We start from the raw sequence: 14,783 nt of genomic DNA, 5'->3' as shown, positions 1-14,783 counted from the left end.
ATCCAGTCACCAGACTACTATAGGCCACTCACGGTTTGCTCTCAGTATTACATAACCTCTCCCTTCCCTTCCTTCATGGGCGCATAGCGCCACCGTGAGGCCAAGACACAGTAGCGCTGAAGGAGATCTGGGCTGGGCAGCGGGCTTGCAGGAGCAGCAGCGCTGTTCATGATCTTCTACATGTCGGATGCTGATTGTCCGAAGGGTACCTGGTGAGACACGTTTACCTGTTTGTGTTTTACAGCAGACCTGCTCCGATGCCTCTGGCTGCGTCCCCCGCGTTAAGGATGGAGACGATGAGATGAGCATCGCTGTCTGTGCGACAAGCCCATACGTCGTCCGTAATGGTCGAGATCCTTGGATGCACATCACCAGGCTGGACGACGTTTCAGTCCGCTTTAAAAACACGTGATAGCTGTTTTCGCAAATCTGCCTGAATTAGCCCGTGTTTGGTTTAAAGGGTAAAGCGATGTTCAGAGCGACAAGGATCAATGTACGCTTCAGATGACAAGTCGCCAATTAACGGTAAACTCACTGTAGCTGTAGCTTTATTTATAGCTCAGGCTTTTATAATGTAAATGATTCTTGTATGGCAGGAGGTTGATTTAACCCAGCATACCTCTCTATGAGTGGTATCCTTGTTAAAGGGCTCCATGACAAACGCCGGACCGAGACACGGCCTAACTGGGCTAATTTTCCGGCTCTGTCATTGGCCGATTACAGCCCATCAGCTGCCGCGGCTCGCAGGCTCACTTCATGTGTTGTCATTCGCAAAGGAGATTCGTGGACGAGAGTGGACGAAGCCGTGCGTGGTCAAGCGCCTGAAGAGATAATGTGGGCTACTTGGAGGCAGGCCAGTGGCTGGGCTGGGTGAAGCCCGTCTAGTCCTCCTCCACGGGGAACGGGGGTGCTGTCAAGTCATATTGGGACTCACGCTCCAACTGGAGCCCCAGCTATGACAAAGTGTGCGTAATTAAATCCCACACATTCACCTATGGCTCCTCCGGGGCGTGAGTCAGCAAGGCCCGTGCGCCGATGCTGCTGCTGCAGAGGGAGGACTAGCTGTTTGTTTCAGTGAAAAGAGCTGTTGTGTTGTTAAATGTGCATGGGGATTTTGTCAACTGCGTGGAAATCATATGAGAGAATCATGGGAAACGTGGCTGTTTTCCTCGGAGATGGTGATGCTATTATATTCATTGTGTCTTTCTCTCACTTCCTGCTTATTTCTGGTCTTTGTGTGCTGTGCGTGTCTGGCTCTGACTGACTTTCTGCGTTTCATCTGATTTAATTAGCATCCCTAATGCATGTATCATTATCATTGTCTTTCTCTACCCCATGTCATGTTTTCTTCTTCCTTCCTGTTCAACAGTGTATAATGAGTCCTATTATTTATTGGCTTGGCTTGTGGGTTTGGTGACCAGTTGGCTCTGGTTGTAAATCCAGTAGAAGGCCTATTTTCCATTCTCACACGGTGATTAGTAGTGGAGTAGTTTTTCCTTCGTGTTAACTTTTCCACATGGCGTGGTATGCATGTCAGTGTCCTCAGGTGATCACTTAAATAGCAGCTGTGCAAAAGCACACGCGCTGGTGCTGAAGTAATTTGTGCTGTAAACATATGCGGTAGCATCATTCAGCCCTTAGGCATTGTTATTGTTTCACTGATCAAAACATGACTCACCAATGGCTTCATCGTTAGATGGACAGCGCTCAGCCAAAGTCTGCACCTCTTCTTGTTTTCAGCAGGATCCATTGAGGGTCAAAGGTGACCTAGTGAGGCAGAAATGAGTCTGACTTCCTGGTTCCTGGTGAGCGGTGGGGGGACACGCCATCGTCTCCCCAGGGAGATGATCTTCGTGGGGAGGGACGACTGCGAGCTCATGCTGCAGGTGAAGTATTGCAGTACATTCAGGCAGAAGCCTCGAGCTTCATCTGGCAGGATTATCACCTGAAGCACTCAGATTAGCATGGATTACAGTGATTGACTGGATTATGTGTGATTTAGTCCCGCAGTGTGGACAAACAGCATGCTGTAATCAACTATGAGCCAAACACAGATGAGCATAAAGTTAAAGACCTTGGCAGCTTGAATGGGGTAAGTCTGTTGTTTATTCCCATGTTGTTTAAGGGCTCTCTCTGGGATTATTTAAATCAATTTCTGTAACAAGTATGTCAATATGTCGTGAACTTTGAACCATGTCCTCTGGGGTTGTGGGAAACTATAGGATTAAGGCAGTGATGATGATGATGATGTTGTATGATGTTGCTTCATGGGAAATGTAGGATATACTGTACAGTTTTGGGGGTGGGGCTTATATGGTACAAGCCAGGAAGTCTTGGCTTCTGTTGCTCCAGTTTAATAATCTGTATCTGTTTCTCTCAGACCCCCAAATGTTATTTAAGTGCACGCAATATTGATTGAATTTTCTTTAACAGTAGCTTAATTTATTTGCAAATACAATATTGTTGCTTTTTCCTGAGTAAACCATTTTGTCAAACGACATAAAGAACAGATATCTTTTTCAGTTTTAGCACAAGTATGTTACACAGGTTTTGTTGCAAAACATACAAATTTTATTCCTTGTTCAGCTGAGTGTGAGTATATCTACAAATGTCCAGGTCTTCATATAAAAGAATCTTTATTTTGCCTAATACAACGTTCACTAAATAGCTTTTGATTTTAAATCGGGTACAAACGATGTGAAGGAGCGAGACACAGTTTGTGACTGATCGTTGTTTTTCAGCACTGTGCGCACAAAGAACCATTGTTGCACAAACAGTACATTTAAAACAGTACACAATCTCACCACCCATGTCTTGATCTTAACCACAGTCTTTTGCATTTGTTTGCAGACGTTTGTCAACGATGTCCGAATACAGGAGCAAATTTACGTCACCCTGAAAATTGATGACAAATTGAGGTTTGGATACGATATCCTTTGAACATGTTCTTGCATCATTGGTTGAACCCAGTGACAAACAACGCAAGTCCACTGCACGAGGCCTGTAACTATATCTGTTGTTGAATAGCTGTGACTGCTCTGCCTGCTGCATAATACATGAGACTATCAGTGCACGTTTCTCACCCCTGTCTTTTACCTTAACCTGCCTCACATACCAACCTGTTCACCGTGGTTCGAGGAGAGATGCATATTCCTGAGGAGGCCCTCAAGGTTAGGCCGCATTCTGTGAAGTGGAAAATAAGTAAATATGTTTGCTCAAAACAGGACAACCAGAAAAATAATGTATGGGTTTTCATTACTTTCTAAAAAAAAAGCCTGAGAGGTAGATGTTAGTCATAGAGATGAAAGGGTCCTGCTGAACAGGGAAAAAAAATATATTTCAGGATTGATGAATCTGCTCTTTCATCACAGCAAACTGCCCTGGTAGCTGCAGAAACTTTCGTATTTCCCCTCAAAGTGTTAGACGAATTTCAGCATTAATATTCAGAAAGCATTTTCATTTGTTTCATGACTCTAGCATCTATTTCTTTAAACTTGCCTTGGTGCTCTTTATTTATCAGCATGAAAAGTTCAGCAGCCAGCTTCAGCTGAACCAGAAGAAACCGCCAGACGCAGAACCATGCAAACTCGAGGTGAAACCCTCCGAGGTAGCGGCAGCAGCAGCAACATCAGTGTGTGAGGGGGCCGCTGCCAAGGCCCCCGAAGGCAGCAGGCCAGACGACAAGACAACAGGTGAGCCAGAAAATCGAAAGATTTTACCAGCAGGCTAAAGAATTCTTGGGTCTTCAAACAATACATTGGCAGGTTCGACTCAAAAGTAAGTTCAAACAGGTTTCAAGTTTAAGATCTCATCTTTGGTACTGGGAAATTGTGATTTGAGAACAGACTCATTAATTGTTACTTTATTGCAAAGTGGACAGTCAAAGGCTGTCAGCGAAAGATGAAAATGATGTGGACGTTCCCTTTGATAGTCTTCTCCCTCTGTCACCTTGTTTCTGCGAGTTGATCCAAACATTTTAGCTGTGATAAACGCAGGTGTTTTATCCTAAGTAGTGACACTAACTAAGGGATTGGTTTTACCAGGGGACATAGCAGTGTTGCACAGGGGTACCCCCCTTTATGGCCAGCCTGCCTGGTGGGGAGATGGAGATTCTCATGACCAACAACCAGGGAGGCCTGAGGAGAAGAGCGCAGAGCGAAAGCGAGAAAAAGTTGAAACAGGTGAATTTTTCACACATTTGCCAATTACCTGTATTTAATAGGTTTAGTTATAATACAAATCCTTTGCATCCAGTAAATTTTGTAGTGCTAAATATACACTGTATATTTGCACTTATACTGACAGACAACAAGAAAAGTGCAGAGATGCCAAAGTCTGCCCAGCAAACCACTTCTAATCAGGAGCCCAGCTACTTTGAGATCCCAACCAAAGAGCCGCCCTCACAAGAACAAGACGCTACTGGTTCTGCTGCAGCAGAGCCAGCCCACGGCCATGCCTCCTTCACTATTGAGTTTGACCCTGGAGCATCAGGTAAAGTCACTGTGAAAGATCGAGTTGCAAAGGTTGGACCAGAGACCAGGCCACGCCCTAAAAGAGCTGTTGGGGAGGAGCTGAGTCCACTTCAGACTGCCATGGTAGCAGCGGAGGTCAAAGTTGCCGACTGGCTGGCCCAGAATGAGCTGCCGTTGGCTCTGAAGGACACAGTTGCAGAGGATGATGGGGAAAGTGTGAAGAGCGATGTACCTGTGCATCTTAGGAGTCTTAAAGGTGTGTGAATGTGATGCGTAGGATGATATAATATGCATTATGACATGTAGTGTTTAGTTTTTCTGACTCATTGCCTTCCTCTTTGGCTTACAGGCAGTAAACATGAGGACGGCACACAGAGTGATTCTGAGAATGCACTAGGAGAGCAGCGCAGAGCGGCAGCGCTGGAGGAGCGTTCGTGGGGACTTTGGGGTGGTGCAGGTATGAAGATCAGAGAAGGTCGCGCCAACGTACCCGAGGGACTCTTCGCTGAGGAGGACAGTCCTGCACGCCGCCGCAAGCCTTCAAACCCCAAAGTGGGAAGTGGGTTCACGGAGAGGCGCCGTGGTTCGGCACCACATCAACAGAATGCGCATGACGAGTGCTATCACCATGGAGATGATTACAGTGACAGAGGGACTTACACCATTGAGGTGGAAAATGGAGATCGTGAGGAAGAAGAGGCCAGAAAACTGATTGACAAGGTAAGGAAAGTTACACGAAATCACTTCAGTCATTGTTATATTCATTTCATTCATGTATGCATGTGCTTGTTTACTTGTGTGTGTTTCAGGTGTTTGGTGTGGATGAGTCTGGGTGTGTGTCCCGGCTGAGTGTTGCTGACCAAAGAGAGAGGCTTACCTCCCAGAGACAAGGCACTGGTGACAGAGGAAAACCTGGACGCATGGAGACAGAGGTGCATTTTTATATTGAATTCCTCAAAATTCAAGCCACTGATGGTATGTTGGTTTAGATTAGCATTTGCCACGTTCTTCTGTTTAACTGTCATATTTTCTCTTGCATCTGCCATGTTACCTTGGTTTAGGTCTTGTCTGAGGAATTAATGGTGGGTGGTCCTCGTTGGGTGTCTCAGTGGGCTACTCTAGCTGCCAGCCACATTAGGACAGACCCTGAGGGATCAGGAGGGGACAGCCACGCCATGGTTACAGAGGACAGAGGTATTTGGTTTAGCCTTTTTCAACGAATAGTTGTTGATGAAACTTCTTTTGCAGGCCTCTGCTCATTTTTCAGCACTAGTATAAATGATACACTTCTTGGCAGTTCGTTAAAGCACAAAGAGAAGTGCTGAGTCTGAACTCACGTTACTTACAAAAGATTTTCCCTTCTTTCAGCTGAAATAAGTGAATCCAGCCACTCTGCGTCCTTTGCCTCCTCTGGGTACACAGAGCGTAAGAGGAGAACCCTTCCCCAGTTGCCTGGAGAGGAGCTCAGTCTAGGTAGGAGGGTCCCTGGCTCTGGCCTGCGTACAGATATGGGGGAGAAACAGGACACTGAGCTACAGGAGAAGGAAAACCAGGAGGTGAAGACGTCAAGAGGAGTGAATCCTCCTGGTCACAGCACTGGAGGTGTGGGTAGTCACACTGGCAGCCCCAGTCGCTCCTCACCTGCCAAGTCACAGGACAGTGGTGGTGGGAGGTCAGGTCAGTCAGGTGTGTTGACGAAGCTCCCCCCTCGCCCATTGACCAGTGGGGAGAAGAGAATGGAGGAGGCACGGAGGAGGAAAAAGGAAGAGGAGAAAGCTAGGGAAAGCAGCGGCAAACCATTGTTGAGGCAAGAGAGTTTTACTGTGGAGAAACCAAGCTCCAACGTGCCCATTGAGCTCATACCGCGTATAGATGCGGTATCGAGCAGCAGAACTCAGAGCAGGGAGGCCGGCATCGACACCACCACGCTGCAGAAAGACTCAGAGGCTGTGGCAGCCTTTCTGGAGAACACTGTATCAGACCAAGGTGATCCTCCAAGCCAGTCCATTGAAGGCTCCATGTCACCAGAGTCGGACGTGGACACAACAAGCACAGTAAGCCAGGCCGATGGAGCGAGGAAAGTAGTCCAGAAACGCCGGACCCTCATAGGACAGCAAAAGGAGAGAACAGTAGTGTGTTCATCCAGCAAAGGCCCCGCTGCAGGCAGGGAGACTCAGGAGAGGAGGGTCAAAAACAGAACATCTGGCCCACCCCAACAAAGCCGTAACTGGACTTCCCTGGACCTAACCGATGATGACGTCAACTCCAACTCACTTCTCTCCGATTCACAGCCCACGTCCACACAAGAATCAAGAAGCTCACATGCTAAAGCCCAGACAGGCAGCACAACAGTAGGGGCCAGCACCAAATCTAGTCGGGCTAAGATCAGCCAGGCACCAGCCTCCTCTGCACCCAGTAAAACCACCAATGTACCCAAGCCCAGACCCACCAGGGCATCCATACTGAGGCGGGCCCGCTTGGGGGATTCATCAGACACCGAACCTGCTGATCTAGACCGGATGTCGGTGGCATCAGAGGCCTCCACTGCTAGTTCCACATCCAGGACAGGGATGGCAAGAAGGGGAATGTCCAGGATAGAAGCTTTGGCTCAGCCAAGGAGGCCTAGGGTAGGCTCCCCATCTGCCCAGAGTGACTCTGAGGCTACTGTGACGAGGAGTAGATGTCTGGGGGCCCGCAGTGCTGCAGGTGATTATGGCGTCAGACAAGGACTGAGAGGTTCCAACGTTACTTCAATGTCTGGACCCAGAGCCAGAGCTAATAGCGCCTCCAAGCTGCCTGACAAGAGTAAAGGAACACATGGAAATGTCACACCTGCATGTAAGCTTAATTACTTTCTTTGGAAATCTTATCTGAAATCATATTTGTCAAACATACTAGCCTTGTCATGTTCTAAATGATGCTTTGTACCATTACCTGTAATGACCAGAACCAGCTCTTTCTGAGAAGCTGAACATATCATCCTGCTTTTTAAGCCATCTCCTCAAATTCCAACTCTGCTCCCTCTTCAGCTGGCACTCGGTGGCGTCGCGTGCCTGTGGAGTATGCCTCCACCTCCGAGGACGAATACGGCTCCAATCGCCACATATCGAAGCAGGGTCACACGCGAGCGTTCCCTTCTACTCGGGTAGCCCAGCTAGGAGGTTCAGCTCCAGCAACCCCTAATCCTGCAGGCCTGACTGCCCTGAAGCAGCACTCCAGGGAACAGGATGAGTATATGAGAGACTGGACAGCACACAGTGAGGAAATAGCCAGGTACGTAGGTCATAAGTGAGTCATGACAAAGCAATTCTAACCTCACTTCTCCCGCCTTGAAGTTCAGGTCTATTTTTGTTTCCGTTTTTTTAATTTGATCGTTACAAGTGTGATGCGTGGAAAATAAATTTGAAAAGATGAAAATGTGGCTTCAGACAGCAATATAATGCCTGTGTTTGTTCATCAGGATTAGTCAAGATCTAGCCAAAGACCTCGCCATGCTCGCCAGAGAGATTCATGATGTGGCAGGAGAGATCGACTCAGTGAGCCCTGCAGCCACTGACCCTGGAGCTCTGGTACAGTCATCACATTAAACAAGCAACCACTATTTGCTGCAGTCCAAATTCACCCTAATGTTAATGAAATGCATGATGATTAATGATTGGCCAAAATCACATTTGTTTCTTTCTTTTAATCCTGTTTTAGTTGGAGGAACGTGTATTTGACGACAGCTTGGACCTGGGCGGTCACTCTACAGAGCCCAGTGACATGCAAGGCACCAACGGTCGGTCTGTGGAACTTCGACCCCGTGCCTCTGATGGTCACAGTTCACGGTCCATCCGCCGACAGACGTGGAACAGAGACGATGTGAGTCTGTGCTTCGGTATTAAAGCTTCAACTTAGACCTCAATATGCACAAGTATTCAATATACAGCGCTAATATGGGATTCATATCAAGCCATGTTTCAAAACTGCAAATGGTTTCTCCAAGACTGAAACTATGTTTTGAAAGTTTGCATAAAATTTGGTCTGAGAAAATTAAAATATCATCTCATACTTCATAACTCTTCATAGCTGCAGCACTTGTTTTTTCACTTGGTTTTCTGTGTATTAGTTTGTTTTCTTGTAAATGGTGATCTGAAAACGGATGTGCACATGTTTGTAAAAAGGTTTTTACATCCACTTCGGGGCTGGTTATTTGTGACAGTAGTTTACTGTTCACATAAATATCCTGTGGTTTGTGTAACAACTGTACCGCAAAAGATCAACTTTTCAGTTGGTGCCTCAGTCTGCCACTAGAGGGAGTTGTGTGCATCAAACTATAGTCACACCTCAACAGATTTTAAACAGTTCCTGTGGCAGGTTCAAATCCAGCGGATAAGCTGATGAGGGAGAACCCTTTCTTGGTTACTTAGTCTATGTTTAGGCTACTTTTAACAACACCATTTAACAGGCTGAGGTAGACTCTCTATCTATGTGCATTCTCCAGCCACTGTATGTTACTGATCTGTTGTTTTGTTTCACTATACATCAGGCGGTGTTAGACAGTTTACTACTGGCTTCTGTGAATCAACTCTCGACCAGGATACGTCAATCTGTCGACAAAACAACTTGCAAAATCAGGTGAGCGCAGCAACACATCACGGAAGAGACTGGTCTGTTACTGTAATATGTGTATATTAATTTGATTTGGTATTCAGATGAGAGCAACATTAGTACATAATTGTCAACATGTGAACATAATATACAGTGTGTTGAGACTTCTGTGTTTTATGTTGAAACTGGGCCAATTAGCACCATTTGAGTGGCACATCAGAAAGGTTCACTCTGCCCCACAAGCTGCATGTTTTTCTCATTAGGATGACACCTCAGGGCCTGTTTTCACTCCCGCAGTCTAAAGACAGTAGTTCAATGAAATCAGTTCAGCAGTCAGCTAATACTTCCATCAGGCCCTATATTAAGCACATTTCTACGTTTTCTTTCTTTTTTTTTTACTTTCATCTATTTTTTGCAACAACTCCAGGATGATCTTCAAGGATAAGGAACGAAAATGGGAAGAGATCGAGACCAAACTGCAGGCGGAGCACGAATCCTTACTGCTCAAGAGCTCCAACAAGGTGATGGACATGCTCTCTTGTCACACTTTGCTTTTATCTGCCTTGTGAAAAAGACAAGACGTGACATTTTCTAACCGCACAAGCCTCACAGGTCTGGGGCTGACAATATCAGTCATTATTTTGTTGGTGAGTCAGTCCACCTTCGGCCCAGGGTGAAATACTTTAAATTAAAAAAGACATGAGAAAAAAAAGAGTTAACGCGTCTGTGTCTGTGCTTGTGTTTATCATGACTATGTTTGACGATGAATTTCTCATAAGGCCACCAAACAATGGTACTTGTATTGGGGCATAGAGCACAGACTGAAAAAGCCATAGTTAATTTATTTATATCAATAATCATAAAACATTGCATTGAATGATATTAATTCAAGCATGAACTACCTGCAAACCACACAATATCTTATTATGTACTACTACAAACAATCTCAGTGAGGACTGACACTGTTACAGCTGTTTAGGGATCAAATTAATGACACCTCAGTCTGACACATGTGTTTTCTGTTACTATCCAAATGTTTATTTTAGAGGAGAAATCCCAGCAAATATGGCTGTTTAATGGAGAAGAAAGGCTTACAAGCTTATCTCCACAAAACCTCTGTCTCTCTCAGGGACGGTGTCATAAATCTCCACCCTTAACCCACTCTGGCCTCATCTGAACTCCTGAAGAGATATGCCTGGCCGTGGCACAAGTCACAGGGCTCATAAAGCATTGAGTAAAGGGCTCGGCTCCAAACTTATTCCTGCAGCAAAGGGGAGATTAATCGAGTTGATTTACGCGGTGCATGAGCTTTCACTTACTTAATCACGTACTGGGTCGGTCCTCATTTTTTATTTACGTTCTCTTAACAGGAGATTTCAACCATCATTCAAGATCTGAAGAGAGTGGAGAGACAGCTGATAGGTATGGGTCTGATGCTTCTGATAAGTTTTCAGAACAAAAACGGATGGAAGTCTTCGCAATTGAGCAACCACGGTGAACTATGACTCAGCCTGCGTTCACATGGACAACATTTCTTCAACCGACTGACATTAGATGCTAGATAAAATGTTTGGATTAGATATATGTGGCACAAAACATCCCTCAGAATAGAACTCAATTCACAGAAAGACAAAGAAGGTCCCCCACATGGAGCAAATGTACACCGATCAAGCATAACATTATGACCCCTGACATAACAGGAGAAATAACACTGACCATCTTGTGACAATTCAGTGTTCTGCTGGGAAACTTTTAGACCTGACATTGACGTTGGTGTCACATAGGTGACACATAGGTGACCAAGGTGCAGTCTTGGCCTGGCCTCTAAATTCACTGGATCCCAAACTGATCAAGTATCTGTGGGATGAGCCACAGAGGAGCCTCCCCTCAACCCATAGGAGCCAAAGACCCCACTAACAACATCCTGTTGCCACACACCACAGAAAGCCATGCCCATGTCCATTCAGTCACAACTTACAGGGCACAAAACATCAGTGAGAACAGAACTTTTTTTTAAATGCTCAAAGTGGTTTTGTCTTCAACCTGTGGAGGGTCTTTTCTTCCGCAAATATAGCAAAACAAAAAAGGCAAATGTATTTATTCCAACTACAGGTAAACAATTGCATCAGTTGTGGTTATCTGGTTATTAATAGGTTCAGTCAATCCAAATGAAAATTCCTCCAGTCAAATTGAAATGGTTACTCAAGGCCTTTGTATTCTGACAGCGCTGTTTTTCTGATAATGTCTTGCATGGCCAGATTCAATTATTATCAGAATATGAATCAAGTAACGAGCCATTTGGATTTCATTATGGAGTTTTTTTACAATCGATACTTAGGAAAAAATACCTCTGCACACAGCCAATCAGAACCATTTTGTTGTAAACAACTTAAACTCCAAGGATATGTAAGACTACATCACTGTTACTCTCCTGATATCACCTCATAAAACCCACCCTTATGATGTGCTTGACCTGGCAGATCATCACTGGGGTAAAATCAGATCTCAACAGAGCTGTTATGAGTGGGGAGAGTTTGTTTTGGCTGCCAGCTTCCACTACTCCTATTTTGTTACTTTAGTGCAACGTTTGGTGGTGACTCACTTTGTATGTTTGTTCTGCTCCGTGTTGCAGTAATTGACATGATGGTGGACCCGGATGGTACCCTAGATGCCCTGACCACCTTAGGCATAACCAGTCCTCTGGCTGACCAGAAGATCAGCCCCGGGGCTCGACAGAGGGAGTTAGCATTGCATCCTGGAGCTGAGGCTTCGTCCGGCGCACAGTCAGCCTCCCGGTCTGAAGGACTGTCCACTGAACACCATGGGTCCTCAGACCATGCAGACATGGGAGAGCGAGGCCCAGCGCCCCAGCAGAACTCTAGATCCTACAAGTGAATACTTCAGAGTATATCCTTTATATCTGACATATACTGAAGCCCTTGGAGCAGACATTGGTCTAAGGTTAAATGATTTGTTTGGATTTGGTTTTAGACAAGATGAAGGAAGAAGAGTGACACCTTTTCCATGGGAAAATCTGACTTCTCTGTCAGTCAAACTGAGTCATGTTGAGGCTGTATGTCCAACAAGCCTAAGGGAAACTCTTGGGATGACAAATATACTATATAATACATTACAGTATTATATGCCAGGCTTATAAAAAAAAGCTATGGCATCAGATACAGTAACCCATCAGTGTGTTTGTGTTGCAGCTCATTCTTATTATTCATTATCAGAAAACTTTTCAAGTCGTGCTATTAAAGCTTTCCAAACCCCTTTTTCTTATCATGTTACTGGCTTTAGTTTTAAAGGAAAGTTAGAAATGACCTTAAACTTGAAATGTTTGAGACTGACCCAAAAGCTACTCAGATTTAAGGCCAAAGCAGAAACCCAAACTAGGAAGGTGCAATGGTGTCAAAAACAAATGAGTGTGTGACAGGTAAGGTCGCTCTATCCCGCCGCAGAATTATTTATCAAAATAAATATTTTTTTGTCCTGTTTGCAATGTCTCAGATATGACTTTCCTTCAGAAACGGCCGTGGTGCTTATCGGTTCGGAGAAGACCTGGGTGTGTACAGTATGTACCGGTGTAAATGTTTATTACAGTAAGATTTTAAACTTCCGTCCATGCCTTTTTTTCCCTTGTGCCGATGTCATATCAAGCCAGTGTGTCAAAGATAGACTTTGAGTGTTAATAGAAACTATAAAATCAAATGTAGCTCCCAGAAAAGGTTTTCCTCTTCCAAATGTATTGTGTCACAAGTGCCCTGGATCAAACAATCATTACAGCTAGAGATAATGGACGGTGCAATGTATAGGAGATGGATGGGAGGAGATGAAATCACTTTCTTTGCACATTTCAAAGATAATACATGTCAATATCAATCTCTAAGGGACCAGGACATGATGTTCCCCAAAGACCTTTATCATGTTTAAGTCTTTGACAAAAAAAAAAAAAAGCAGGGTAAAAAAAAAACAGCTGTCTGTAGATGAATGGTTTCTCCAAGTACTTTCACAGTGTTCTGTTTGAACCAGCATAGACAGGGATCACCTCCCAGTCCTCAAGTCTATCATTAACAATGCAATGGAACGATGGACCGTGTTATGACAGTAGGTTTTTCCGATGTCTTGCCTCATGCCAATGTTTACACATGAATGTAACCTGATCTGAACTGTTGAATCAAATTTTAGCCAAAACAACTTTAATAAAGACAAATAATTGCATTTTGTTCTCTGTATACTTTGTCTTGAATTCTGTTTGAGCATTTTGAGCAGAAGTTCTTTTTTGTTTGGATGTTTTGTATGAAGTTTTTCCTTTCTTTGTATTGATGTTAGGATAAATGTTGACCTTGCAATATCTGTGTATTGTTTGTCTCATTTCCAATAAAATGCATGATAATGACGAGCTACTCTCTGTGCTTGTTTTATATCAAGTCTAATGTCAGTAGCACACGGTTTGCATTTTACCGCTTTACAGCACTTCACACTTCTACTTGCATTTTCTATTATTCTATTTTTGACTATGTTTACAAAAGTTTTGTGTCCTTAGAATGTGATCTGTGTACTTTTTTTTCCAAGCATTTGCATGAATGTAGAGTTTTACATTCATGTTATGTGACTATACTATAATGCAATTTTATTTGCAATATTATTTGCAAATGTATAGGGAGAGTCACCTTAAAATAGTTTGAAATTACTGAGTGGAATGGATATCACTACAATTTTTTCAACTGACCTTAGTAAGAGAGGAAAGTTGGGGATGAAAGCGGTCGAAGTGATGGGGTGAAAAGGGTCCAGGGGATAGCAAAGGAGAGTTCATGTAGATGCTGAGACTGGAGATGATCTCTAGACGGAGGAATCAGTGAGTGAGACTTACACCCATTAGGCATAACATCATGACCACCTTCTTTATATGGTGTAGGTCTCCCTTGTGCCTCCAAAACAGTTGAGACTCATCAGAGAATGGACATGGGCCTTCTGAGGGTGTCCTGTGGTGTCTTAAGCCTGGAGGACAAGCAGTTAGAGAAAGCTGGCTTATTATAACTTAAAAGTTTATAATAAGCCAGTGTTCATTCAAAATTGCTACTGTTTTAGTTTTGGTGGAGTTCAGTATTATTACTTTAATTTTTAGTATTACAGTACTCAGAAGTAAAAACCAAAAAAAAACTCTTCCAGTACAGTATTCAATCTTTTGATAATGAAATAAGTAATAATTAAATATAATTATTAAATCAGATATGAGGTCAAACTCTATAGTGAAAGCTAATTACTCCATTTAAGTTCCCCCTTCTTTTATCACCACAGACTCTGATCTGTGCTACCATCCCACTGCAAGTGGCCAAATCCCCCTCTCTGTCTTTGCAGAGAGAAGTACACACGATAAATGAGGTTTTAGGGGCCACACTGCCAGGGCCACTGTGCTGCTAATTGTATGTCTCCAGATATTCTGCTCCACTTCCTTAATCCTTTAAAGCTGTGTTTTTTTTATTTTTTTTATTCTCCCTTGACAACACTGACTGCGGCTGCTGGTACACCTCAAATGCTTCTCTCAGGTGTTCACCGAAGTAGTAGGCAACAGTTTGACTGAATTGTTCCCACTACATTTTACTGAGTTCAGGTTCCCTGCGGGCTTTATTACCGCTCACACCGCTGGTATATATTGCATACTATAAATAAGATATTCATATCACTGCGGCGTGTTTAGCTGGTGCCATCTGGTCCTCT

The 14,783-nt window shown here is 44.2% G+C and overlaps 1 protein-coding gene across 4 annotated transcripts; it reads left to right on the top strand.

Annotated features, from left to right (window-relative positions):
• The first annotated feature begins 78 nt into the window (after nt 1-78).
• cep170ab (centrosomal protein 170Ab) lies at nt 79-13,464 on the top strand. Of its 4 annotated transcripts, none has more exons than XM_047579609.1 (19): nt 79-212; nt 1,741-1,886; nt 2,003-2,092; nt 2,851-2,929; nt 3,112-3,170; nt 3,521-3,692; nt 4,044-4,181; nt 4,306-4,728; nt 4,822-5,192; nt 5,282-5,404; nt 5,534-5,666; nt 5,841-7,310; nt 7,502-7,745; nt 7,933-8,041; nt 8,172-8,333; nt 9,001-9,089; nt 9,490-9,583; nt 10,433-10,484; nt 11,695-13,464. In XM_047579609.1, exons 2-19 carry the CDS (start codon nt 1,782-1,784, stop codon nt 11,955-11,957), a joined length of 4,176 nt encoding a protein of 1,391 aa, XP_047435565.1. In that variant the 5' UTR covers nt 79-212; nt 1,741-1,781; the 3' UTR covers nt 11,958-13,464. The 4 variants fall into 4 exon arrangements, with proteins under 4 accessions (XP_047435565.1, XP_047435567.1, XP_047435566.1 ...); XM_047579611.1 differs by having other exon boundaries at nt 115-212; nt 1,744-1,886; XM_047579610.1 differs by having other exon boundaries at nt 130-525; nt 1,744-1,886.
• Nucleotides 13,465-14,783: the final 1,319 nt, after the last annotated feature.

Source organism: Mugil cephalus, chromosome 2 (genome assembly GCF_022458985.1).
Source record: "Mugil cephalus isolate CIBA_MC_2020 chromosome 2, CIBA_Mcephalus_1.1, whole genome shotgun sequence".
Classification (NCBI taxonomy): domain Eukaryota; kingdom Metazoa; phylum Chordata; class Actinopteri; order Mugiliformes; family Mugilidae; genus Mugil; species Mugil cephalus.
The sequence above is the reverse complement of the archived record's forward strand: the minus strand, read 5'-3'. Positions and strand labels throughout refer to the sequence as shown.

What these genes read in the sequence shown, in the direction of transcription:
- cep170ab (XM_047579609.1), top strand. Translation starts at nt 1,782, where the DNA reads ATGAGTCTGACTTCCTGGTTCCTGGTGAGCGGTGGGGGGACACGCCAT. An exon ending in CTGGACGCATGGAGACAGAG is followed by an intron (nt 5,405 to 5,533) that starts GTGCATTTTTAT and finishes ACCTTGGTTTAG; the next exon opens with GTCTTGTCTGAGGAATTAAT. An exon ending in TGGAAATGTCACACCTGCAT is followed by an intron (nt 7,311 to 7,501) that starts GTAAGCTTAATT and finishes CTCCCTCTTCAG; the next exon opens with CTGGCACTCGGTGGCGTCGC.